This window comes from Hyla sarda, chromosome 2, assembly GCF_029499605.1.
Source record: "Hyla sarda isolate aHylSar1 chromosome 2, aHylSar1.hap1, whole genome shotgun sequence".
NCBI classification, from domain to species: Eukaryota; Metazoa; Chordata; class Amphibia; order Anura; family Hylidae; genus Hyla; species Hyla sarda.
In genome coordinates, this window is record NC_079190.1 from 505,293,493 (window position 1) to 505,319,838 (window position 26,346).

Genomic DNA, 26,346 nt, shown 5'->3' on the forward strand with positions numbered 1-26,346 from the left:
CTCCATAGCATAAGTTTCCCAAAGTGCCCTTTTAAGTAGTTTCTTAATATATTAGATGGTAACATTTATAGAGTTTCTGTTATGTTTTACTGTATTTAAAAAAGAAAAAACACATGAAAAAAATTGGTTTGTATCATCTATAACTTTTTTTTTTTTTTATCCACAGAGCGGTGTAAGGTTTTTTTGTGCAGTGTTCTCCAACTTTGTATTTTGGGGTAGATGGGACTTTTTGACCACACAATATTATATATATAATAAATAAATAAAAGTTTTTAAGAATATGCCAAATATATATATGGAAAGTTATGTTTTTTTAATATATATATTTTTTTACTTTTATATTCTTCAATATAATTTTTAAAACTTTATTAAACCTAAACTGGAATGTTTGTGGGTCTTAAAGGGGTACTCCGCCTCTAAACATCTTATCCACTATTCAAAGGATAGGGGACAAGATGTCTGATCGCGGGGGTCCCACCACTGGGAACCACTGCTATCTCCGTCCGGCTGTGCTAGGCTTAAATGGGCCCTGTCAGATACAAAAACCTTTGATATGTTGTAAAGCAGGTATGACCAATAGGTTTTGTTTTCATTAGAACATTTTCAGTATTTCATAAAGAAAAACCCAGTCAAACAACTGCCCCCCCTCCTGCTTGTAAACATACTAGTCCTGCTGTGTCCATGTGTCATCACCTATGTCATGGACACACTTCCTTGATTGACAGCTGTGAGCGCAGGGAAAACTCCTCCCACTGTCATCTTGTGTCCCGCTACTGTCAGTGAGGACATGCTGGGAGTTGTAGTTTTACTAATGCTAGGGGAGATGTGAGCAGACAGCATACTGAGGGAGGGGGTGGAGACCGGCAGAGCGAGACCACGCCCACTCCCTTTGAGTGGAATTCAGACTAGTCAGGTAAAATAAAAGTGTAAGAACTAATAAAAAAAATAAAAATAGAGGTGCTAGACACAAAAAAAAAAAAATAGATGTACATGGTCAGGATTAGGTACTGAGTGATATATAAAAAAAAAAAAAATTTTTGTTTGATCTGACGGGTACACTTTAACCTGTTGGGGACGAAGGGCGTATGCATACGCCCTTGCGTCCTGGTACTTAACCCCTTAAGGACCAAGGACGTACCGGCCTTGGTCCTGCTCTTCTGATATAACGCGGGGTTACACAGTAACCCCGCGTCATATCACGGCGGGCCCGGCGTCATAGTGAAGCCGGGACCCGCCTCTAATAGCGCGCAGCGCCGATCGCGGCGCCGCGCGCTATTAACCCTTTAGCCGCGCGTTCAGAGCTGAGCCGCGCGCCTAAAAGTGAAAGTGAAAGTTCCCGACTAGCTCAGTCGAGCTGTTCGGGATAGCCGCGGCTAATCGCGGCATCCCGAACAGCTGACAGGACAGCGGGAGGGCCCCTTCCTGCCTCCTCGCTGTCCGATCGCCGAATGACTGCTCAGTGCCTGAGATCCAGGCATGAGCAGTCATGCAGCAGAATCGATGATCACTGGTTTCTTATGAGAAACCAGTGATCAACATAGAAGATCAGTGTGTGCAGTGTTATAGGTCCCTATGGGATAACAATGATCAGTATAAGAGATCAGTGTGTGCAGTGTTATAGGTCCCTATGGGATAATAATGATCAGTATAAGAGATCAGTGTGTGCAGTGTTATAGGTCCCTATGGGATAATAATGATCAGTATGAGAGATCAGTGTGTGCAGTGTTATAGGTCCCTATGGGATAATAATGATCAGTGTAAGAGATCAGTGTGTGCAGTGTTATAGGTCCCTATGGGATAACAATGATCAGTATAAGAGATCAGTGTGTGCAGTGTTATAGGTCCCTATGGGATAATAATGATCAGTATGAGAGATCAGTGTGTGCAGTGTTATAGGTCCCTATGGGATAATAATGATCAGTGTAAGAGATCAGTGTGTGCAGTGTTATAGGTCCCTATGGGATAACAATGATCAGTATATGAGATCAGTGTGTGCAGTGTTATAGGTCCCTATGGGATAACAATGATCAGTATAAGAGATCAGTGTGTGCAGTGTTATAGGTCCCTATGGGATAACAATGATCAGTATAAGAGATCAGTGTGTGCAGTGTTATAGGTCCCTATGGGACCTATAACACTGCAAAAAAAAAGTGAAAAAAAAAAGTGAATAAAGATCATTTAACTCCTCCCCTATTAAAAGTTTGAATCACCCCCCTTTTCCAATAAAAAAAAAAACAGTGTAAATAAAAATAAACATATGTGGTATCACCGCGTGCGGAAATGTCCGAATTATAAAAATATATCATTAATTAAACCGCTCGGTCAATGGCGTACGCGCAAAAAAATTCCAAAGTCCAAAATAGTGCATTTTTGGTCACTTTTTATATCATTTAAAAATGAATAAAAAGTGATCAATAAGTCCTATCAATGCAAAAATGGTACCGTTAAAAACTTCAGATCACGGCGCAAAAAATGAGTCCTCATACCGCCCCATACACGGAAAAATAAAAAAGTTATAGGGGTCAGAAGATGACAATTTTAAACATATTAATTTTCCTACATGTAGTTATGATTTTTTCCAGAAGTCCGACAAAATCAAACCTATATAAGTAGGGGATCATTTTAATCGTATGGACCTACAGAATAATGATAAGGTGTCATTTTTACCGAAAAATGTACTACGTAGAAACGGAAGCCCCCAAAAGTTACAAAACAGCGTTTTTTTTTTTCAATTTTGTCGCACAATGATTTTTTTTCCCGCTTCACCATAGATTTTTGGGCAAAATTACTGACGTCATTACAAAGTAGAATTGGTGGCGCAAAAAATAAGCCATCATATTGATTTTTAGGTGTAAATTTGAAAGAGTTATGATTTTTTAAAGGCAAGGAGCAAAAAACGAAAATGCAAAAACGGAAAAAACCCCGGTCCTTAAGGGGTTAAGGACGAAGGGCGTATCCATACGCCCGTGGGAATTTCGGCCCCCGCCGCGCGCCGGGCGGGGACCGGGCCGGGGTGACTGCTGATATCTATCAGCAGGCACCCTGTGCAAATGCCCAGGGGGGTCATTAGACCCCCCCCCATGTCGGCGATCGGCGCAAATCGCAAGTGAATTCACACTTGCGATTTGCGCCGATTCCGGGTCATTATGGGTCTATGGTGACCCGGTGACCTGGAATAGAAGGGGGATCGCGGGTGTCTAAGACACCCATGATCCCCCTAAAGCGATAGGAGTGAGGTGGCATGGGTGCCACCCCTCCTATCTCTGCTATTGGTGGTCTAGACGCGACCACCAATAGCAGATTAGGGGCGGAGGGGTTTACTTTCGTTTTCCCCATCCTGCCCTCCCACAATAGGCGGGGCAGAACGGGGAAAACGAAGAGGAGAGGCGCCGGAGTCCACTTACCCCTCCGGAGGCAGCGGAGTGTCGGGGATCGGCGGCGGCGACGGAGATCTGCGGCGGCGTGCGGCAGAAGAGGACGGCTCCCGGATGTGACGGAAGCCGGTGAGTAGTTGCCTAGCAACATCTAGAGGGCTACAGTCTGAGACCACTATAGTGATCTCTAGACTGTAGCCATCCAGATGTTGCAAAACTACAACTCCCAGCATGCCGAGACAGCTGTTTGCTGTGTGGGCATGCTGGAATTTGTAGTTTTGCAACAGCTGGAGGTCTCCAGTTTAGAGATCACTGCACAGTGATCTCTATACTGCCCTCTAGATCTTGCAAAACTACAACTCCCAGCATGCCCACACAGCTGTTTGCTGTCTGGGCATGCTGGGAGTTGTAGTTTTGCAACATCTGGAGGTCCACAGTTTGGAGATCACTGTTCAGTGGTCTCTAAATTGTAGCACTCCAGATGTTGCAAAACTACAAATTCCAGCATGCCCACACAGCAAACAGCTGTCTCGGCATGCTGGGAGTTGTAGTTGCGTACCTCCAGCTGTTGCATAACTACATCTCCCAGCATGCCCTTCTGTGATCAGACATGCTGGGAATTGTAGTTTTGCAACAGCTGGAGGCACACTGGTTGGAAAATACTGAGTTAGGTAACAGAACCCAACTCAGTATTTTCCAACCAGTGTGCCTCCAGCTGTTTCAAAACTACAACTCCCAGCATGTACTGACAGACCGTGCATGCTGGGAGTTGTAGTTTTGCAACAGCTGGAGGCACACTGGTTGGAAAATACTGAGTTAGGTAACAGAACCTAACTGAAGGTTTTCCAACCAGTGTGCCTCCAGCTGTTGCAAAACTACAACTCCCAGCATGTACTGACAGACCATGCATGCTGGGAGTTGTAGTTTTGCAACAGCTGGAGGCTCACTGGTTGGAAAATACTGAGTTAGGTAACTGAAACTAACTGAAGGTTTTCCAACCAGTGTGCCTCCAGCTGTTGCAAAACTACAACTCCCAGCATGTACTGACAGACCGTGCACGCTGGGAGTTGTAGTTTTGAAACAGCTGGAGGTTTGCCCCCCCCCATGTGAACGCACAGGTTACATTCACACGGGCAGGTTTACAGCAAGTTTCCTGCTTCAAGTATGAGCTGCGGCAAATTTTTCGCCGCAGCGCAAATTCCTAGCGGGAAACTTACCGTAACCCGCCAGTGTGAATGTACCCTATAAACACTACACTACACTTCACTAACACCTAATAAAGAGTAAAACACTACATATACACCCCCTTACACTGTCCCCCCCAATAAAAATGAAAAACGTATTGTACAGCAGTGTTTCCAAAACGGAGCCTCCAGCTGTTGCAAAACAACAACTCCCAGCATTTCCGGACAGCCACTGATTGTCCAGACATGCTGGGAGTTTAGCAACAGCTGGAGGCACCCTGTTTGGGAATCACTGGCGTAGAATACCCCTATGTCCACCCCTATGCAATCCCTAATTTAGTCCTCAAATGCGCATGGCGCTCTCTCACTTTGGAGCCCTGTCGTATTTCAAGGAAACAGTTTAGGGCCACATATGGGGAATTTCCGTACTCAGCAGAAATTGCGTTACAAATTTTGGGGGCTTTTTCTCCTTTTACCCCTTATGAAAAGGAAAAGTTGGGGTCTACACCAGCCTGTTAGTGTAAAAAAAAAAAATTTTTACACTAACATGCTGGTGTTGCCCTTTACTTTTTATTTTCACAAGAGGTAAAAGGAAAAAAAAAAATTATAATTTGTAACACAATTTCTCCTGAGTACGGAAATACCCCATATGGGGGCGTAAAATGCTCTGCGGGCGCACAACAAGGCTCAGGAGTGAGAGCGCACCATGTACATTTGAGGCCGAAATTGGTGATTTGCACAGGGGTGGCTGATTTTACAGCGGTTCTGACATAAATGCAAAATAATAAATACCCACATGTGACCCCATTTTGGAAACTACACCCCTCACAGAATGTAATAAGGGGTACAGTGAGCATTTACGCCCCACAGGTGTCTGACATATTTTTGGAACAGTGGTCTGTGAAAATGAAAAATTAAATTTTTTTGTTTGCACAGTCCACTGTTCCAAAGATCTGTCAAGCGCCAGTGGGGTGTAAATGCTCACTGCACCCCTTATTACATTCCGTGAGGGGTGTAGTTTCCAAAATGGGGTCACATGTGGGGGGGTCCACTGTTCTGGCACCACGGGGGGCTTTGTAAACGCACATGGCCCCCGACTTCCATTCCAAACAAATTATCTCTCTAAAAGCTAAATGGTGCTCCTTCTCTTCTGAGCATTGTAGTTCGCTCGCAGAGCACTTGACGTCCACATATGGGGTATTTCCATACTCAGAAGAAATGGGGTTACAAATTTTGGGGGGCATTTTCTCCTATTACCCTTTGTAAAAAAGTAAAATTTGGGGAAAAACCAGCATTTTAGTGGAAAAATATTTTTTTTTCATTTACACATCCGACTTTAACAAAAAGTTGTCAAACACCTGTGGGGTGTTAAGACTCACCGTACCCCTTGTTACGTTCCTTGAGGGGTGTCGTTTCCATAATAGTGTGCGATGTGTTTTTTTTTTGCTGTCCTGGCACCATAGGGGCTTCCTAAATGGAACATGCCCCCCAAAAACCATTTCAGAAAAACTCACTCTCCTAAATCCCATTGTTGCTCCTTCGCTTCTGAGCCCTCTAGTGCACCCGCCGAACACTTGACATACACATATGAGGTATTTTCTTACTCCAGAGAAATTGGGTTACAAATTTTGAGAGGATTTTTTTCCTTTTACCCTTTGTAAAAATTCAAAAATTGGGTCTACAAGAACATGCCAGTGTAAAAAATGAAGATTTTGAATTTTCTCCTTCACTTTGCTGCTATTCCTGTGAAACACCTAAAGGGTTAACACACTTACTGATTGTCATTTTGAATACTTTGAGGGGTGCAGTTTTTATAATGGGGTCATTTATCGGGTATTTCAAATCCACTTCAAACCTGAACTGGTCCCTGAAAAATTCCGATTTTGAAAATTTTGCGAAAAATTGGAAAATTGCTGCTGAACTTTGAAGCCCTCTGATGTCTTCCAAAAGTAAAAACTCGTCAATTTTATAATGCAAACATAAAGTAGACAAATTGTATATATGAATCAATACATAATTTATTTGGAATATCCATATTCCTTATAAGTAGAGAGCTTCAAAGTTAGAAAAATGCTAAATTTTCTAATTTTTCATGAAATTTTAGCATTTTTCACCTAGAAAGGATACAAGCATCGCCGAAAATTTACCACTAACATAAAGTAGAATATGTCATGAAAAAACAATCTCGGAATCAAATTTATAAGTAAAAGCATTCCAGAATTATTAATGCTTAAAGTGACAGTGGTCAGATTTGCAAAAAATGCTCCCGTCCTTAGGGTCATAATGGGCTCCGTCCCCAAGGGGTTAAAGGGGTACTCCGGTGGAATAAAAAAAAAAAAATTTTATATATATTTTTTTAAATCAACTGGTGCCAGTAAGTTAAACAGATTTGCAAATTATTTCTATTTAAAAATCTTAATCCTTCCAGTACTTATCAGCTGCTGTATGCTCCACAGGAAGTTCTTTTCTTTTTGAATTTCTTTTCTGTCTGACCACAGTGCTCTCTGCTGACACCTCTGTCCATTATAGGAACTGTCCAGAGTAAGAACAATTCCCCATAGCAAACCTCTCCTGCTCTGGATAGTTCCTGACATGGACAAAGGTGTCAGCAGTGAGCACTGTGGTCAGACAGTAAAGAAATTCAAAAAGAAAAGAACTTCCTGTGGAGCATACAGCAGCTAGTACTGGAAGGATTAAGATTTTTAAATAGAAGTAATTTACAAATCTTTTTAACTTTCTGGCACCATGTTAATGGGTTATACAAAAATGTTCCCCCCAACTAGTGTGCCTCCAGCTGTTGCAAAACTACAACTCCCAGCAGACCCGGACTGCTTTTGGCACCATGTTAATGGGTTATACAAAAATGTTCCCCCCAACTAGTGTGCCTCCAGCTGTTGCAAAACTACAACTCCCAGCAGGCCCGGACTGCCTTTGGCACCATGTTAATGGGTTATACAAAAATGTTCCCCCCAACTAGTGTGCCTCCAGCTGTTGCAAAACTACAACTCCCAGCAGGCCCGGACTGCCTTTGGCACCATGTTAATGGGTTATACAAAAAATGTTCCCCAACTAGTGTGCCTCCAGCTGTTGCAAAACTACAACTCCCAGCAGGCCCGGACTGCCTTTGGCAGTCCGGGCCTGCTGGGAGTTGTAGTTTTGACAACAGCTGGAGGCACACTAGTTGGGGAACACTGCAGTAACCTGCCAAACACAGTCTAAACAGCAAATAACGTCAACGCTACTCACGTAAAATCTGGCGTGTGAGATATCTGAAGGCACTGCTACATTATACGGCCCCACAGCTTTGTATAAACTCCGACTGTGCCGTACGAGGACGCCCTGCGGCCACACCGTGCCGTCTGACCAGCTGCGGACAGAGAGGAAGAAGACGTGTTAGACGCCTATATACCGACCTCACACGTGTAACACGGGCGGGCGGTGGACTCACATATGCTGCGGTGCGTTGCTGTACGAGCCGGGCTCTAGCTTCTGCCACCGCCCGAGATGGGACGCCGACCTGTGCAGCAAGTCGCAGTATCGGGGCGGCAGCAGCTGTGTGGTCAACATGACAAAGGCGTTGATCCACACCATGATGAGGTGCTCACACGACCAGCGCATGTCGTAATACTGAGTGCTCTGCAAGAGAAAAAAAAAAAACGCCAGCTTAAAGGAGAACTCCATCTTTACTACGTCATCACTTAACGTCTTATGCCATCTAAAAACCAAGGGGGTGTGGAGTCTGATCACTGCACCTGGTTGTTCTCTTTCTAGGCTGCAGGTGCTGGAGGTCACCCAGGACTCATAAGTGGCTTTGGGGTCGGTTCACATTATGCGCAGTTTTCACAACTGAGGTGATGTTATCAATATTTTAAGTCTTTAGGCTTCGTTAACACATTGATTTTTTTTCTGCATTTTTCATACATTTTTACTGCGTTTGGAGCCATTAGCCATATTTGTGGCAAAACGACCACCGTGATTTGCACAAATGCAGTCAAATAGGAACGTTTTTCTAGTGACCAAGTTTTTTCTAGTGCCAAAATGTGGCAAAAACCCAGCATGTGAACACAGCCTCAGGGGAGGGGTATATAACTACTATATATCCTGATCTCATGGAGATAGCAGCAGTATACAGATAGAGCTGGAGGGGAGGTGTATAACTACTATATATCCTGATCCCATAGAGATAGCAGCAGTATACAGATAGAGCTGGAGGAGAGGTGTATAACTACTATATATCCTGATCCCATAGAGATAGCAGCAGTATACAGATAGAGCGGGAGGGGTGGTATAAAACTACTATATATCCTGACCCTATAGAGATAGCAGCAGTATACAGATAGAGCTGGAGGAGAGGTGTATTACTACTATATATCCTGATCCCATAGAGATAGCAGCAGCAGTATACAGATAGAGCTGGAGGGGTGGTATAAAACTACTATATATCCTGACCCTATAGAGATAGCAGCAGTATACAGATAGAGCTGGAGGAGAGGTGTATAACTACTATATATAATTACCCCATAGAGATAGCAGCAGTATATGGATAGAGCTGGAGGGGAGGTCTATAACTACTATATATCCCGATCTCATGGAGATAGCAGCAGCAGTATACAGATAGAGCTGGAAGGGAGGTGTATAACTACTATATATCCTGATCCTATAGAGATAGCAGCAGCAGTATACAGATAGAGCTGGAGGAGAGGTGTATTACTACTATATATCCTGATCCTATAGAGATAGCAGCAGCAATATACAGATAGAGCTGAAGAGGAGATGTATAACTACTATATATCCTGATCCCATAGAGATAGCAGCAGTATACAGATAGAGCTGGAGGGGAGGTATATAACCACTATATATCCTGATCCTATAGGAGGTAGCAGCAGTATACAGATAGAGCTGAAGGGGAGTGGTATAACTACTCTATATCCTGATCCTATAGAGATAGCAGCAGCAGTATACAGATAGAGCTAAAGAGGAGATGTATAACTACTATATATCCTGATCCCATAGAGATAGCAGCAGTATACAGATAGAGAATGAAGGTGTATAACTACTACAGTATATATCCTGATCCCATAGAGACAGCAGCAATATACAGATAGAGCAAGAGGGGAAGTATATAACTACTATATATCCTGATCCCATAGAGATAGCAGCAGTATACAGATAGAGCTGGAGAGGAGGTGTATAACTACATATGCTGATCACATAGAGATAGTAGCAGCGGTATACAGATAGAGTTGGAGGGGAGCGGTCTATGAGCTATTAGGAGTGATCTGATTATTATGTCATTCCTTAGTTCACAGGAAGTCATCTGACCCAGGACTGACCACTTTCTCACATGAAGCACTGGGATTTTCTGATCACATGACCCAGTTACAGAAATGAAACATATGGATGCAGATGTGCTGGAATAAAACAGATGGCGCTGCAGGACTAGTGATAACATATGGATGCAGTTGTGCTGGAATAAAACAGATGGCGCTGCAGGACTAGTGATAACATATGGATGCAGATGTGCTGGAATAAAACAGATGGCGCTGCAGGACTAGTGATACATATGGATGCAGTTGTGCTTGAATAAAACAGATGGCGCTGCAGGACTAGTGATACATATGGATGCAGTTGTGCTGGAATAAAACAGATGGCACTGCAGGACTAGTGATACATATGGATGCAGTTGTGCTTGAATAAAACAGATGGCGCTGCAGGACTAGTAATACATATGGATGCAGTTGTGCTGGAATAAAACAGATGGCGCTGCAGGACTAGTGATACGGGCACCCCCCCCCCCAAAAAAAAAACAGCAGCAGTCAACCCTTGGCACTGTTTCAGTTTGGGGGCGAGGGACAGAGACTCACTTTTACGAAGCACAGTGGCAGGAAAGCCACGTAGTAGGCACTGAATAAGGAGTTGAAGAGGACTTCCTTGATCCGCCGGTTGAAGTCGGCCTTTAAGCACTCCACTTCGTTGCGTATGAGGTCGGGGGACAGCGGGCAGCTGTGGGAGGGGATGGAAGGGGGCGAATTGAACTGCTCCCTCAAAGACTCGCGCAGGAGGGAGAGGAAGTCTTTGGGTCTGACGAGGCTGGCCACGCCATTAGCACCGTCCTCCACCAGCGAGTCCTGGACGAGGTATCCGCAGTCTGTGGGCAGAGGCTGCGAGCGGTTGTCTTGGTGAAAGCAGCAGAGAGGTACGTACACCCCAAACCTGAGGGGGGCAAAACAAGACAGAGGCGGCTGAAACATCGTCAGATCATCATGAAGAATGCAAAAAAGTGTCAGACTACATAAGGTTTGTAGTCTGTAACCATAGAGACGCCAAGGACTGCATAGGTGCTGCATACACAAAACCAGTGGTCTCAAACTGTGGCCCTCCAGATGTTGCAAAACTTCAACTCCCAGCATGCCCGGACAGCCAACGGCTGTCCGGGCATGCTGGGAGTTGAATTTTTGCAAAAGAGAAGCCTTGATTTACCTTTCATGGTAATTGTGGATACTCTGGAGGAGGAAGACAGGTGTTTGGCTGTCCTGGCATGCTGGGAGTTAAAGTTTTGCAACATCTGAAGGGCCACAACTTGAGACCACTGCACAATACTGTAGTTTATTTTATTTTTTTTTTAATTTCATTTAACCCCTTGAGGACACAGATATTTTTCAAATCCTTAAAACAGTTTTTTTTTTGTTTGTTTTTTCCGGCACCAATTGTACTTTGTAATAACATTAATATTTTTGCAACTATACGGTAAAAAAAATAAAAATAAAATTACACATTAATCTTTATTCGATAGGCTCAGAGGCTACAACCTGTAGTTTTGTGCAGATGTGCTTCTTCCGGCCTCAGCACGAAACTACCGGTTGTAGCCTCTGAGCCTCCCGTTCACCCCCAGACCTCCATGACGGTCTCAATGTGCTGAATAACAAGTCATGCCGTGAACGGGAGGCTTATCTTGAGGGCCACGGTTTGAGACCACTGCACAATACTGCAGTTTATTTATTTATTTTTATTTAACCACTTGAGGACACAGATATTTTTCATTTTTAAAATCCTTAAAACAGTTGATTTTTTTTGCTTGTTTTTTCCGGGACCAATTGTACTTTGTAATGACATTACTTAAAGGGTACCTTTCATCAAAATTTTTTTTGATATATTATAGATTAATGTATGCAGAATAACTTTCTATTTCTATTTAATTTTCCACTTTGAAGAAATGACCACTAGAGGTCTCCCTACCAGCCCTGGCCAAAAGCCCTTTTTATAGATTTCAGACTCATGCTGGAGTCCTAAATCTCAGACTGCAGCCGGGACACAGACAAGCTCAGCACTGCTCCCTGCCTATCAATCAGACAGGCAGGAGACTACACTGTGCTCATAGCACAGCAGTGCATACTCCTGACTCGGCCTTACTGCAGGCCCTCATTCATTTTACTATCTGAGCTCCGATCCTTCTTCTCTCTGCACATGCAGTTGTAAACAGAGAGGAGCTTGTCTGTGTCCCGGCTGCATTCTGAGATTTAGGATTCCAGCATAAGTCTGAAATCTATAAAAAGGGCTTGCGGCCGGGACTGGTGGGGAGACCTCTAGTGCCGCCCGCGCGCAGCCCCGCCTAGAGAACAGTGCTTGCGCGCAGCCCCGCCTAGAGAACAGTGCTCGCGCGCAGCCCCGCCTAGAGAACAGTGCTCGCGCGCAGCCCCGCCTAGAGAACAGTGCTCGCGCGCAGCCTCGCCTAGAGAACAGTGCTCGCGCGCAGCCCCGCCTAGAGAACAGTGCTGGCGCGCAGCCCCGCCTAGAGAACAGTGCTGGCGCGCAGCCCCGCCTAGAGAACAGTGCTGGCGCGCAGCCCCGCCTAGAGAACAGTGCTGGCGCGCAGCCCCGCCTAGAGAACAGTGCTGGCGCGCAGCCCCGCCTAGAGAACAGTGCTGGCGCGCAGCCCCGCCTAGAGAACAGTGCTGGCGCGCAGCCCCGCCTAGAGAACAGTGCTGGCGCGCAGCCCCGCCTAGAGAACAGTGCTGGCGCGCAGCCCCGCCTAGAGAACAGTGCTCGCGCGCAGCCCCGCCTAGAGAACAGTGCTCGCGCGCAGCCCCGCCTAGAGAACAGTGCTCGCGCGCAGCCCCGCCTAGAGAACAGTGCTCGCGCGCAGCCCCGCCTAGAGAACAGTGCTCGCGCGCAGCCCCGCCTAGAGAACAGTGCTCGCGCGCAGCCCCGCCTAGAGAACAGTGCTCGCGCGCAGCCCCGCCTAGAGAACAGTGCTCGCGCGCAGCCCCGCCTAGAGAACAGTGCTCGCGCGCAGCCCCGCCTAGAGAACAGTGCTCGCGCGCAGCCCCGCCTAGAGAACAGTGCTCGCGCGCAGCCCCGCCTAGAGAACAGTGCTCGCGCGCAGCCCCGCCTAGAGAACAGTGCTCGCGCGCAGCCCCGCCTAGAGAACAGTGCTCGCGCGCAGCCCCGCCTAGAGAACAGTGCTCGCGCGCAGCCCCGCCTAGAGAACAGTGCTCGCGCGCAGCCCCGCCTAGAGAACAGTGCTCGCGCGCAGCCCCGCCTAGAGAACAGTGCTCGCGCGCAGCCCCGCCTAGAGAACGCGCGTAGAGAGCAGTGCGTGTGTGCAGCGCAAGTAGAGAGCACGTAAAATGCTGTATGTGCGCAGTGCATACAGTATCAGACTATATTAGCAGAGAGAAGATCAGGGGGCAAGGAGGCCAGCATCTCCGCTGATCAGGACCCATAATCCTGCCATGGAAGTCCCGATCACGCCCCCCCCAGGGTCAATGCTGGGCATTTGCAACAGCGTCGATCTCTGCCCAATAGTAGCCACGTATGAAGCGCGCTCAGCTTGTAAGCACGCTTCATAAATACCCAGACCGCAATGGTGTACGCCCTGTGTCGTCTAAGGGTTCAGATGAACTGATGCGACTTTTGCAATGGCGGACGCAGCCACGTATAAAATCCCACGTTCCCACGGAAGAGGGGAGACGGTACTCACGGGTAGCCCAGGAAGAGCAGGTTCAGAACTGAATGGTTGCGGAACAGGTTGACGAGGGTCCAGCAGAAAACCCACCCGCACAGGGTGAGCAGGACCAGGCGGGCGGTGATCAGAGCGCCATACTGGAACATAGATGCCGATCCTACCTGAGAAGCCTAATGGAGAGACATACAAAGGGGGGAGGGTCAATAAAAAAGATCTTAATGGTGGGCCACAGGATACCATCAATTGAACCATTTTGTGTCTCCAGCTATTGCAAAACTACAACTCCCAGCATGCCCGGACAGCCAAAGGCTGTCCGGGCATGCTGGGAGTTGTAGTTTTGCAACAGCTGGAGGCATAGTTTGGAAAACACTGGTGTAGGGAATTCTCACCGTGCACCTGGAAATAGCGCCACACCTGTCAATAAGGTTTTCTCTGGAATTGCAGCTGAACTTCACCTAGCTACAATACCGCAAACAACCTTTGCACAGTTGTGGCGCTGTTTATGCAGGAAAAGAGACCATGTCCCCTGCTTGCGCCTCCTTTAGGGTTATAGTAAGATTGCGCGGTGGTTCTACCCGCATGATGTAACAGCGCATCACGGTACATGGGTTGCTCCCATGAAATGTAACCCTAATAATGCTTTTTTTTGTGCCCTTCATTTTGAAGAGAGGAGGTGGAGGAGGGAGGCACCTACCTGTGAAATGAGGGCCCAGACCAGGCGCCGGGCTAACATTACTGTGATAAAAGCTGCCAAGTGATAGTCAATGAGGTGGAAATTCTGTAAGACAAAAAGAGTCGGTCTTACCCCAAAAGATCCAAACCATAGACATGTTGGACAAAAAAAATAAAAAAATAATGTAAATAAAATAATAATAATAATAAACAATAATATTATTATTATTATTAATAATAAAAAATATTTATATATTAACAATAATAACTAATATTAATAATAATAAAAATAATATTGTATATATATATATATTAACAATAATAATAATAATAATCATAAAAATAATATTTTATATAAATTAACAATAATAACAATAATATTAATAATTATAAAAATAATATTTTATATATATATATATATATATATTAACAACAATAACAATAATCATAAAAATATTATTTTATATATATTAACAATAACAACAATAATAATAATCATAAAAATAATATTATATATATATAAAATGTTCTCACAGCTGAGGGTTTGTTACAGTGGAATCTGTTCTACGCAATCCTCTGTGAGGTAAATGTAGTATTAGCAGCACAAATCTCTCTCCTGTCCTGATAAGACTGTTACAATGTATCAGTGTAAAATGTTTTTGTTTCTTATAATGTATCAGGCTGCGTTATCTCACAGAGGGCTGTCTAGAGCAACCATTCCAATCCAGGGCGCCTCCAGCTGTTGCAAAACTCCCTGCATGAGGCCAGCACTGATCCATTACTGCAGTGTTAGCAATAGAACACGGAGCTGCATTTCCTAGAAAATTGGGCAGCGGGCAACAAGCAAAGGGCCCATTGATGTCCCCATCTAGTAGTCCATCAACTGTAGTGAAGGGGTTAAAGGGGTACTCCCGTGGAAAACTTTTTTTTTTTTTTTTTTTTTAAATCAACTGGTGCCAGAAAGTTAAAAAGATTTGTAAATCACTTCTATTAAAAAATGTTTAATCCTTCCAGTACTTTTTAGGGGCTGTATACTAAAGAGAAATCAAAAAAAGAAATGCATTTCCTCTGATGTCCTGAGCACAGTGCTCTCTGCTGACCTCTGCTGTCCATTTTAGGAACTGTCCAGAACAGCATATGTTTGCAATGGGGATTTTCTCCTGCTCTGAACAGTTCCTAATATGGACAGCAGAGGTCAGCAGAGAGCACTGTGGTCAGGACATCAGAGGAAATTCATTTCTTTTTTTCTCTCTCTTTAGTACCGTATATACTCGAGTATAAGCCGACCCGAGTATAAGCCGAGAGCCCTAATTTCAACCCAAAATCCCAGGAAAAAAGTTATTGACTCGAGTATAAGCCTAGGGTGGGAAATACATCATCCCCCCCTGTCATCATCCAGAACCGTCATTAACATCCTCATCATCATCACCGCCTGTCATCATCCAGATCCTCATAATCATCACCTATCATCCTCTTGTCATCATCCCCACCCCCCTTCATCATCCCCTTGTAATCATCCCACACCCCCCCTTCATCATCCCCACCCCCTTCATCATCCTCTTGTCATCATCCCACACCCCCCCCCCCTTCATCATCCTCTTCTCATCATCCGCCCTCAGTGGTCTTCAACCTGCGGACCTCCAGAGGTTTCAAAACTACAACTCCCAGCAAGCCCGGGCAGCCATCGGCTGTCCGGGCTTGCTGGGAGTTGTAGTTTTGAAACCTCCGGAGGTCCGCAGGTTGAAGACCACTGCGGCCTTCGACATCATCCAGCCCCCTCTCACCCCCTTTAGTTCTGTACAGTACTCACCTCCGCTCGGCGCTGGTCCGGTCCTGCAGGGCTGTCCGGTGAGGAGGTGGTCCGGTGGGATAGTGGTTCCGGGCTGCTATCTTCACTGGGGGCGCCTCTTCTCCGCGCTTCCGGCCCGGAATAGAGGCGTTGCCTTGACAATGACGCAGAAGTACGTTGGCAATGAACATACCTCTGCGTCGTTGTCAAGGCAACGTGACTATTCTGGGGCCGGGCCCGAAGCGCTTAGAAGAGGCTTCCCCAGTGAAGATAGCAGCCCGGAACCAGTATCCCACCGGACCACCTCCTCACCGGACAGTGCTGCAGCACCGGACCAGCGCCGAGCGGAGGTGAGTACTGTACAGAACTAAAGGGGGGTGAGAGGGGGCTGGATGATGTCGAAGGCCGCAGTGGTCTTCAACCTGCGGACCTCCGGAGGTTTCAAAACTACAACTCCCAGCAAGCCCGGACAGCCGATGGCTGCCCGGGCTTGCTGGGAGTTGTAGTTTTGAAACCTCTGGAGGTCCGCAGGTTGAAGACCACTGCGGGTGGAGAGTTCACTCGAGTATAAGCCGAGGGGGGTGTTTTCAGCACGAAACATCGTGCTGAAAAACCCGGCTTATACTCGAGTATCTATGGTATACAGCCCCTAAAAAGTACTGGAAAGATTAAGATTTTTTATTAGAAGTGATTTACAAATCTAAAAACAAAAGGAAAGGATCAAAAAGTGCGCTGAGAGCCTCCATTTTTTTTTTTACCTAGAGAGCTGTTGCAACTTTCTTTTTTGTACATAATTGACAAATCTGTTTAACTTTCTGGCACCAGTTGATTTAAAAAAAAAAAAAAAAGTTTTCCACGAGAGTTCCCCTTTAATTGTAAATTCAACAGTAGTCTATGGCAGTGAAGAGGTTCATTATACATTTACCGGGGGCAGGGTTTCTCAAATAGTGTGCCTCCAGCTGTCGGGCATGCTGGGAGATGTAGTTTTGCAAAAGCTGGAAGCACCCGGGTTGGGACACTGGTCCAGACAGTAAAGAACTGTAACAACTTCTCATCTGTAAAAAATATCAGGTCTGTATTGGTTTCCAAATGCCAAACAATCCCATTCACTGGCAGCAAACAGAGATCATGAAAACCATGAAAAATGATATATATATATATATTAAAAAAAATAAAAGGTATATATGTAGTTAATGTGTGTGTGTGTGTATATATATATATATATATATATATATATATATATATATATATAAAAAATATATAAATTATATTTTTATCTACAGTCATGGCCGTAAATGTTGGCCCCCCTGAAATTTCTCAAGAAAATGAAGTATTTCTCACAGAAAAGGATTGCAGTAACACATGATTTTCTATACACATGTTTATTCCCTTTGTGTGTGTTGGAACTAAACCAAAAAAGGAGGAAAAAAAGCAAATTGGACATAATGTCACCAAACTCCAAAAATGGTCTGGACAAAATTATTGGAACCCTTTCAAAATTGTGGATGAATAAGATTGTTTCAAGCATGTGATGTCCCTTTATACTCACCTGGGGCAAGTAACAGGTGTGGGCAATATAAAAATCACACCCGAAAGCAGATAAAGAGGAGAGAAGTTCACTAAGTCTTTGCATTGTGTGTCTGTGTGTGCCACACTAAGCATGGACAACAGAAAGAGGAGAAGAGAACTGTCTGAGGACTTGAGAACCAAAATTGTGGAAAAATATCAACAATCTCCAGGTTACAAGTCCATCTCCAGAGATCTAGATTTGTCATTGTCCACAGTGCGCAACATTATCAAGAAGTTTACAACCCATGGCCCTGTAGATAATCTCCCTGGGTGTGGACGGAAGAGAAAAATTGATGAAAGGTGTCAACACAGGATAGTCCGGATGGTGGATAAGCAGCCCCAAACAAGTTCCAAAGATATTCAAGCTGTCCTGCAGGCTCAGGGAGCATCAGTGTCAGCGCGAACTATACGTCCACATTTAAATGAAATGAAACGCTATGGAGGAGACCCAGGAGGACCCCACTGTGGAGGAGACCCAGGAGGACCCCACTGTGGAGGAGACCCAGGAGGGCCCCACTGTGGAGGAGACCCAGGAGGGCCCCACTGTGGAGGAGACCCAGGAGGGCCCCACTGTGGAGGAGACCCAGGAGGGCCCCACTGTGGAGGAGACCCAGGAGGACCCCACTGTGGAGGAGACCCAGGAGGACCCCACTGTGGAGGAGACCCAGGAGGACCCCACTGTGGAGGAGACCCAGGAGGACCCCACTGTGGAGGAGACCCAGGAGGACCCCACTGTGGAGGAGACCCAGGAGGACCCCACTGTGGAGGAGACCCAGGAGGACCCCACTGTGGAGGAGACCAAGGAGGACCCCACTGTGGAGGAGACCCAGGAGGACCCCACTGTGGAGGAGACCCAGGAGGACCCCACTGTGGAGGAGACCCAGGAGGACCCCACTGTGGAGGAGACCCAGGAGGACCCCACTGTGGAGGAGACCCAGGAGGACCCCACTGTGGAGGAGACCCAGGAGGACCCCACTGTGGAGGAGACCCAGGAGGACCCCACTGTGGAGGAGACCCAGGAGGACCCCACTGTGGAGGAGACCCAGGAGGACCCCACTGTGGAGGAGACCCAGGAGGACCCCACTGTGGAGGAGACCCAGGAGGACCCCACTGTGGAGGAGACCCAGGAGGACCCCACTGTGGAGGAGACAAAGGAGGACCCCACTGTGGAGGAGACAAAGGAGGACCCCACTGTGGAGGAGACAAAGGAGGACCCCACTGTGGAGGAGACAAAGGAGGACCCCACTGTGGAGGAGACAAAGGAGGACCCCACTGTGGAGGAGACCCAGGAGGACCCCGCTGTGGAGGAGACCCAGGAGGACCCCGCTATGGAGGAGACCCAGGAGGACCCCGCTATGGAGGAGACCCAGGAGGACCCCGCTATGGAGGAGACCCAGGAGGACCCCGCTATGGAGGAGACCCAGGAGGACCCCGCTATGGAGGAGACCCAGGAGGACCCCCCTATGGAGGAGACCCAGGAGGACCCCGCTATGGAGGAGACCCAGGAGGACCCCGCTATGGAGGAGACCCAGGAGGACCCCACTATGGAGGAGAGCCAGGAGGACCCCACTATGGAGGAGAGCCAGGAGGACCCCACTATGGAGGAGACCCAGGAGGATCCCACTATGGAGGAGACCCAGGAGGACCCCACTATGGAGGAGACCCAGGAGGACCCCACTATGGAGGAGACCCAGGAGGACCCCACTATGGAGGAGACCCAGGAGGACCCCACTATGGAGGAGACCCAGGAGGACCCCACTGCTGACACAGACATAAAAAAGAAAGACTACATTTTACCAAAATGAACTTGAGTAACCAAAATCCTTCTGGGAAAACGTCTTGTGGACAGATGAGACCAAGATAGAGCTTTTTGGTAAAGCAAATCATTCTACTGTTTACCGAAAACGGAATGAGGCCTACAAAGAAAAGAACACAGAACCTACAGTGACATATGGTGGAGGTCAGTGATGTTTTGGGTTGTTTTGCTGCCTCTGGCACTGGGGGCCTTGAATGTGTACAAGACATCATGAAATCTGAGGATTACCAATGGATTTTGGGTCGCACTGTACAGCCCAGTGTCAGAAAGCTGGGTTTGTGTCTGAGATCTTGGGTCTTCCAGAAGGACAATGACCCCAAACATACGTCAAAAAGCCCCAGAAATGGATGACAACAAAGCGCTGGAGAGTTCTGAAGTGGCAGCAATGAGTCCAGATCTAAATCCCATTGATCACCTGTGGAGAGATCCTAAAATTACTGTTGGGAAAAGGCGCCATCCAATAAGAGAGACCTGGAGCAGTTTGTAAAGGAAGAGTGGTCCAACATTCCGGCTGAGAGGTGTAAGAAGCTTATTGATGGTTATAGGAAGAGTGGTCCAACATTGCGGCTGAGAGGTGTAAGAAGCTTATTGATGGTTATAGGAAGAGTGGTCCAACATTCCGGCTGAGAGGTGTAAGAAGCTTATTGATGGTTATAGGAAGACACTGATTTCACTTATTCTTTACAAAGGGTGTGCAACCAAATATTAAGTTAAGGGGCCAATAATTTTGTCCAGACCATTTTTGGAGTTTGGTGACATTATGTCCAATTTGCTTTTTTTTCCTCCTTTTTTGGTTTAGTCCCAATACACACAAAGGGAATAAACATGTGTATAGCAAAACATGTGATACTGCAATCCTTTCCTGTGAGAAATACAACATTTCCTAGAAACATTTCAGGGGTACCAACATTTACGGCCATGAATGTATATATAAATAAATGTAAAAAAAATTAAAATTCTATATATACACACACACACACACAAATATACAAAGATTTTCTTTTTAAATCACACAATGATTCATTTACATCCAACCTGTGACTCACTAATGAAGTGCAAGAGGCCGGGTGATTGTACGGATACCACCAAACCGTCTTATATATGTTAATGTACTGGATGAAGAGCGACACCAGAAGGTAGATGAAGAAGAGGAACTCGAAGAGAAGACTCCCGTCCAGCGGCAGGTCAGGAATACGGCAGTGACGCACCGGCTCGGGGGTGATCAGAGCGGTTATCGGAGGGGCGGACAGGCCGACGGCGCTTCCATTCCTGAAAGGGGGAGAATACGGAGCATTGTGGGATATAAATAGGAATCAATTTTGATTAGTCTCCACAACCAGGGTGGCTTTAGCTGTTGCAAAACAACCTCTGGCTGTCCGGGCATGCTGGGAGTTATAGTTTTGCAGCAGCCGGAGGCACCCTGGTTGGGAAACACTGCTTCACAACATGTCAAAAAGTATTTTTTTTTTCATCTTAATTTAATATATATATATATATATATATATATATATATATATATATATATATAACAATGGAGAAGCACCGTATATCAGGATCTGAAATCCGTGTGGGTGCCAACTTCGGGAACTGACCACTTCCCAAGGATTTACAGAAGAAAGGTAGAAGCGGCACTCTAAATTTTGTGATTATTTCACCCACAAGTTGGAGTGCCGTTTCTACCTTTCTTCTCTATATATATATATATATATATTTTTTATTATTGTTATTATTTATTTATCTTTTAAAGTGAGAGTGCCCATTACATTTTTTTCCGTTTTGTTTAAAATTGCCCACTTTTATTAAAGGGTACCTCTCATCAAAAAAACTTTTGATACATTATAGATTAATGTATGCAGAATAACTTTCCAATAGCATGTTATAAAAAAATATGCTTCTTTCTTTTTTTTTTTTTTTTTTTATTATAGATTTCAGACTCATGCAGGAGTCCTAAATCTCAGACTGCAGCTGGGACACAGACAAGCTCAACACTGCTCCCTGGCAGGGAGCAGTGCTGAGTTTGTCTGTGTCCCAGCTGCAGTCTGAGATTTAGGACTCCTGCATGAGTCTGAAATCTATAAAAAAAAAAAAGTACTGGAAGGGAGACCCCTAGTGGTCATTTTTTCAAAGTGGAAAATTAAATAGAAAGAAGCATATTTTTTTTATAACATGCTATTGGAAAGTTATTTTAAATTGCAGCAAAGGACAGCATGAACCATCCAGCATTGGGAAGGCTCCCAAAAAGAGATCAGCACCCATTTATTCACTAGCTCGGGATGTCAAATAGGAACACCAGAGTAAACAAGGGCACTCAATGAGCAAACAAGCCATAAAGAATGGCCTGTGAGTCAACGAATGGAAAAAAAAGAAGCAAGAGTGCAGGAAGAAGAACAATAAGCAAAGAAAAGAAAAGAATAAATAAATGGGAAAAAACTATCAGTCAATGAATGGGAAAAAAAGAAAGAATAAGTAAAAGTGCATAAACGTCAACAAAGAAAAGAAATAGTAGAACTGGTGAAAAACAGTCAATGAACAAAATAAAATCCCGTATATACTCGAGTATAAGCCGAGTTTTTCAGCACGATTTTTCGTGCTGAAAACGCCCCCCTCGGCTTAAACTCGAGTGAACTCTCCTCTCTGATGTCAATCCCTTCATCAGTGGTCTTCAACCTGCGGACCTCCAGATGTTGCAAAACTACAACTCCCAGCATGCCCGGACAGCCGTAGGCTGTCCGGGCATGCTGGGTGTTGTAGTTTTGAAACCTCTGGAGGTCCGCAGGTTGAAGATAACTGCGGCCTTCGTCATCATCCAGCCCCCCCTTTTGTTTTGTACTCACCTCCCCACCGGACGGTCCCTGCAGCATAGATGGCCCGGACCAGCTCACCCTAACTTCCCGCCGAGGGGAGGGGAGTACAAAACAAAAGAGGGGGGGGGCTGGATGATGACGAAGGCCGCATTGGTCTTCAACCTGCAGACCTCCAGAGGTTTCAAAACTACAACTCCCAGCATGCCTGGAAAGCAGACGGCTGTCCGTGCATGCTGGGAGTTGTGGTTTTGCAACATCTGGAGGTCCGCAGGTTGAGGACCACTGATGAAGGGATTGACAGGCGGTGATGATGACAGGGGTGTAAATGACGGGGGTCTGGATGATTACATGGGGGGGATGATGTATTTCCCACCCTAGGCTTATAGTCGCGTCAATAACTTTTCCTGGGTTTTTGGGGTAAACTTAGGGGCCTCGGCTTATATTCGGGTCGGCTTATACTCGAGTATATACGGTAAGCAAAACTGCATAAACGTCAACAAAGAAAAGACAAATAGTAGAACTGGTGAAAAACAGTCAATGAACAAAAAAAATAAGCAAAACTGCATAAAAGTCAACAATAAGACAAATAAAAACTTGTGTAAAACAGTGAGTCAATGAATGGAAAAAAGAATGAATAAGTGCGTAAACAACAACAGGAAGACAAATAAAAGAACTAGTGGAAAACAGTGAGTCAATGAATGGAAAAAAGATACAATAAACTACAGTGAATGAAGAACAAGTAACAATAAGATGACAAACAAAGAATAGGAAAACAGTGAGGCTAAGAGAGCAAGAAGACAAATGTGTGGGCAACAATTACAAAACATGGACTAGTGCAAAAAGACAGCGGGCATGAAAGACAATGCAAGAAAGCAAAAGGGTAAAAAGTGACAGCAAGACTGAAAGAAAGAGCAGGAGCAGGTGAGACAAGAGTGAGCGTAAGTGTGAAAACAGCAAAAATCAAAACCTGAGCGTGCAACTAGAGCGAGACAATAGCGAGCGCAAGTGTGAAAACAAAACATAAGCGTGAAGAGTGATTGAGACAAGAGCAAGTGTAAAAACAGTGAAAACAAAACATGAGCGCGCAGATCAAGCGAGACAAGAGCGAGCACAAGTGTGAAAACAAAACATGAGCGTGCAGGGTGAGACAAGAGCGAGCACAAGTGTGAAAAAAAAATATGAGCGTGCAGGGTGAGACAAGAGCGAGCACAAGTGTGAAAACAAAACATGAGCGAGCACAAGTGTGAAAACAAAATATGAGCGTGCAGGGAGAGACAAGAGCGAGCACAAGCGTGAAAACATGAGCGCGCAGACCAAGTGAGACAAGAGCGAGCACAAGTGTGAAACCAGTAGGAAAACATGAGCGTGCAGACCAAGCGAGACAAGAGCGAGCACAAGTGTGAAACCAGTAGGAAAACATGAGCGCGCAGACCAAGCGAGACAAGAGCGAGCACAAGTGTGAAAACAGTAGGAAAACATGAGCGCGCAGACCAAGCGAGACAAGAGCGAGCACAAGTGTGAAAACAAAACATGAGTGTGCAGGGTGAGACAAGAGCGAGCACAAGCGTGAAAACATGAGCGCGAAGACCAAGCGAGACAAGAGCGAGCACAAGTGTGAAAACAAAACATGAGCGCGCAGGGTGAGACAAGAGCGAGCACAAGTGTGAAAACAAAACATGAGTGTGCAGGGTGAGACAAGAGCGAGCACAAGTGTGAAAACAAAACATGAGTGTGCAGGGTGAGACAAGAGCGAGCACAAGCGTGAAAACATGAGCGCGCAGACCAAGCGAGACAAGAGCGAGCACAAGTGTGAAAACAGTAGGAAAACATGAGCGCGCAGACCAAGCGAGACAAGAGCGAGCACAAGTGTGAAAACAAAACATGAGTGTGCAGGGTGAGACAAGAGCGAGCACAAGCGTGAAAACATGAGCGCGAAGACCAAGCGAGACAAGAGCGAGCACAAGTGTGAAAACAAAACATGAGCGCGCAGGGTGAGACAAGAGCGAGCACAAGTGTGAAAACAAAACATGAGTGTGCAGGGTGAGACAAGAGCGAGCACAAGTGTGAAAACAAAACATGAGTGTGCAGGGTGAGACAAGAGCGAGCACAAGCGTGAAAACATGAGCGCGCAGACCAAGCGAGACAAGAGCGAGCACAAGTGTGAAAACAGTAGGAAAACATGAGCGCGCAGACCAAGCGAGACAAGAGTGAGCACAAGTGTGAAAACAAAACATGAGCGCGCAGGGTGAGACAAGAGCGAGCACGTATGAAAAAAGCAAAAAAAATATAAAAATTAACATGAGCACGCAGAATAAGAGTGCATGAAGCAAGAATACAAGGTAGGACGTCCAGCACACAGTATCCGTTGCAATGTGGTTTATTGACATAAAAACAGATACATGAACAGAACAGAGCGTAAGCCTACGCGTTTCGGGTGAGAAGACCCTTAGTCATGGCAATAAGGGTCTTGTCACCCGAAACGCATAGGTTTACGCTCTGTTCTGTTCACGTAAACTGTTTTTATGCCAATAAACCACATTGCAACGGATACTGTGTGCTGGACATCCTACCTTGTTTGCTACATTGGGCAGTTGCGCTTCCGCCAATCCGCGCACACCTGTGTCCAGTGGGAGGTGAGAGCTGTCTATCTACCGGATAAAGCAAGAATAGTTATAAAAAAAAAAAAAAAAAAAAAAAAAAGAAAAAAAAAGAGCAAGACAAGTTGCTAACAGAAATTTGTGGAGAGGACAAGAAGAAGCGAGCAAGCGGAAAAAGTGAACGTAAGTGCGTAAGAAAATGGATAAGGAATCGGGTATCAAGTGCGAACAATAAACGGAAGAACAGAAAAAAATACATAACAAGTGCACGTGTACAAGCAAGCAGGAGCCAAAGACACTCAAGATAGTAATTGTGAGAAAAAAAAAAAAAAATGAATAATAAATGGAAAAAAAAACAAATAAAATACAAATAAAAAAAACACACACACAACAACAAACCTAAACAAAACAAAAACAAAGTAGCTAGCAGAACAGAGCCAGAGGAAAGAAGAGCAGGGAGACAGGGTGAGCATTTAGAGTTACGTTAAGTTTTCGGTACTAATTACGTATTTTAAGTAAAAAAAAAATAATTATAATAAATAAATAATAATAATAATAATAATAAAAAATAAATAAATAAAAAATAAAAATCGCTTTTCTATTTCCAATCTTCCCCCATGGCCCCCCTCCTGCTTTCTCCAGTCTAAGAGCGGACACACGCGCGCTCTGTCCTTGTGTTAGATGTGCTGACTCCATGATGAAAGCAACAGCATCAAAGGGTGTACAGCTCTGGAGACTTCAGAGAGCGGAGAAAGAAGGCAACGTACAAGGGCCCTGCTAAAAGATTCATACCTTGTATCTATACAAGAAGACCTCAAAGAAGAAATATTGGGTGCAACTTATAATGCAGTATTTCCTAACCAGGGTGCCTCCAGCTGTTGCAAATCTACAACTCCCAGCATGCCCGGACAGCCAACGGCTGTCCGGGCATGCTGGGAGTTGTAGTTTTGCAACAGCTGGAGGCACCCTGGTTTGAAAACAGTTTAATAATGGTTGCTTACTTAAAGGGGTACTCCAGTGGAAAACTTTTTTTTTTTTTTTTTTTTTTTTTATATCAACTGGTGCCAGAAAGTTAAAGAGATTTGTAAATTACTTCTATTTAAAAATCTTAATCCTTCCAGTACTTATTGGCTGCTGAATACTGCAGAGGAAATTCTTTTCTTTTTGGAACACAGAGCTCTCTGCTGACATCACGAGCACAGTGCTCTCTGCTGACACCTCTGTCCATTTTAAGAACTTTCCAGAGCAGGAGAAAATCCCCATAGCAAACATATGCTGCTCTGGAAAGTTCCTAAAATGGACAGAGAGGTCAGCAGAGAGCACTGTGCTCGTGTCTTCCAAAAAGAAAATAAATTCCCTCTGTAGTATTCAGCAGCCAATAAGTACTGGAAGGATTAAGATTTTTTTTTTTTTTTTTTTTTTTATAGAAGTAATTTACAAATCTGTTTCTTTCTGGCACCAGTTGATAAAAAAAAAATAAAATAAATTTTCCACCGGAGTACCCCTTTAAATAAAAAGGGGTTTCGCCCCTTTCATGTATCCTATACTTCTATTACGTCCATTAGGCGGCGCTGTT

The 26,346-nt window shown here is 45.3% G+C and overlaps 1 protein-coding gene across 1 annotated transcript in view; it reads right to left on the reverse strand.

Annotated features, from left to right (window-relative positions):
- The window catches only part of TMEM39A (transmembrane protein 39A), a 48,653-nt gene that overhangs the window by 2,186 nt on the left and 20,121 nt on the right, over positions 1-26,346 (reverse strand). Inside the window, exons 3-8 of the mRNA XM_056560942.1 lie at positions 20,416-20,638; positions 14,218-14,301; positions 13,539-13,693; positions 10,423-10,771; positions 8,007-8,194; positions 7,805-7,925 (exon numbers count right to left, since the gene is read on the reverse strand). Of these exons, the coding sequence (XP_056416917.1) occupies positions 7,805-7,925; positions 8,007-8,194; positions 10,423-10,771; positions 13,539-13,693; positions 14,218-14,301; positions 20,416-20,638 (1,120 nt within the window). The remainder of the gene's footprint in view (positions 1-7,804; positions 7,926-8,006; positions 8,195-10,422; positions 10,772-13,538; positions 13,694-14,217; positions 14,302-20,415; positions 20,639-26,346) is intronic.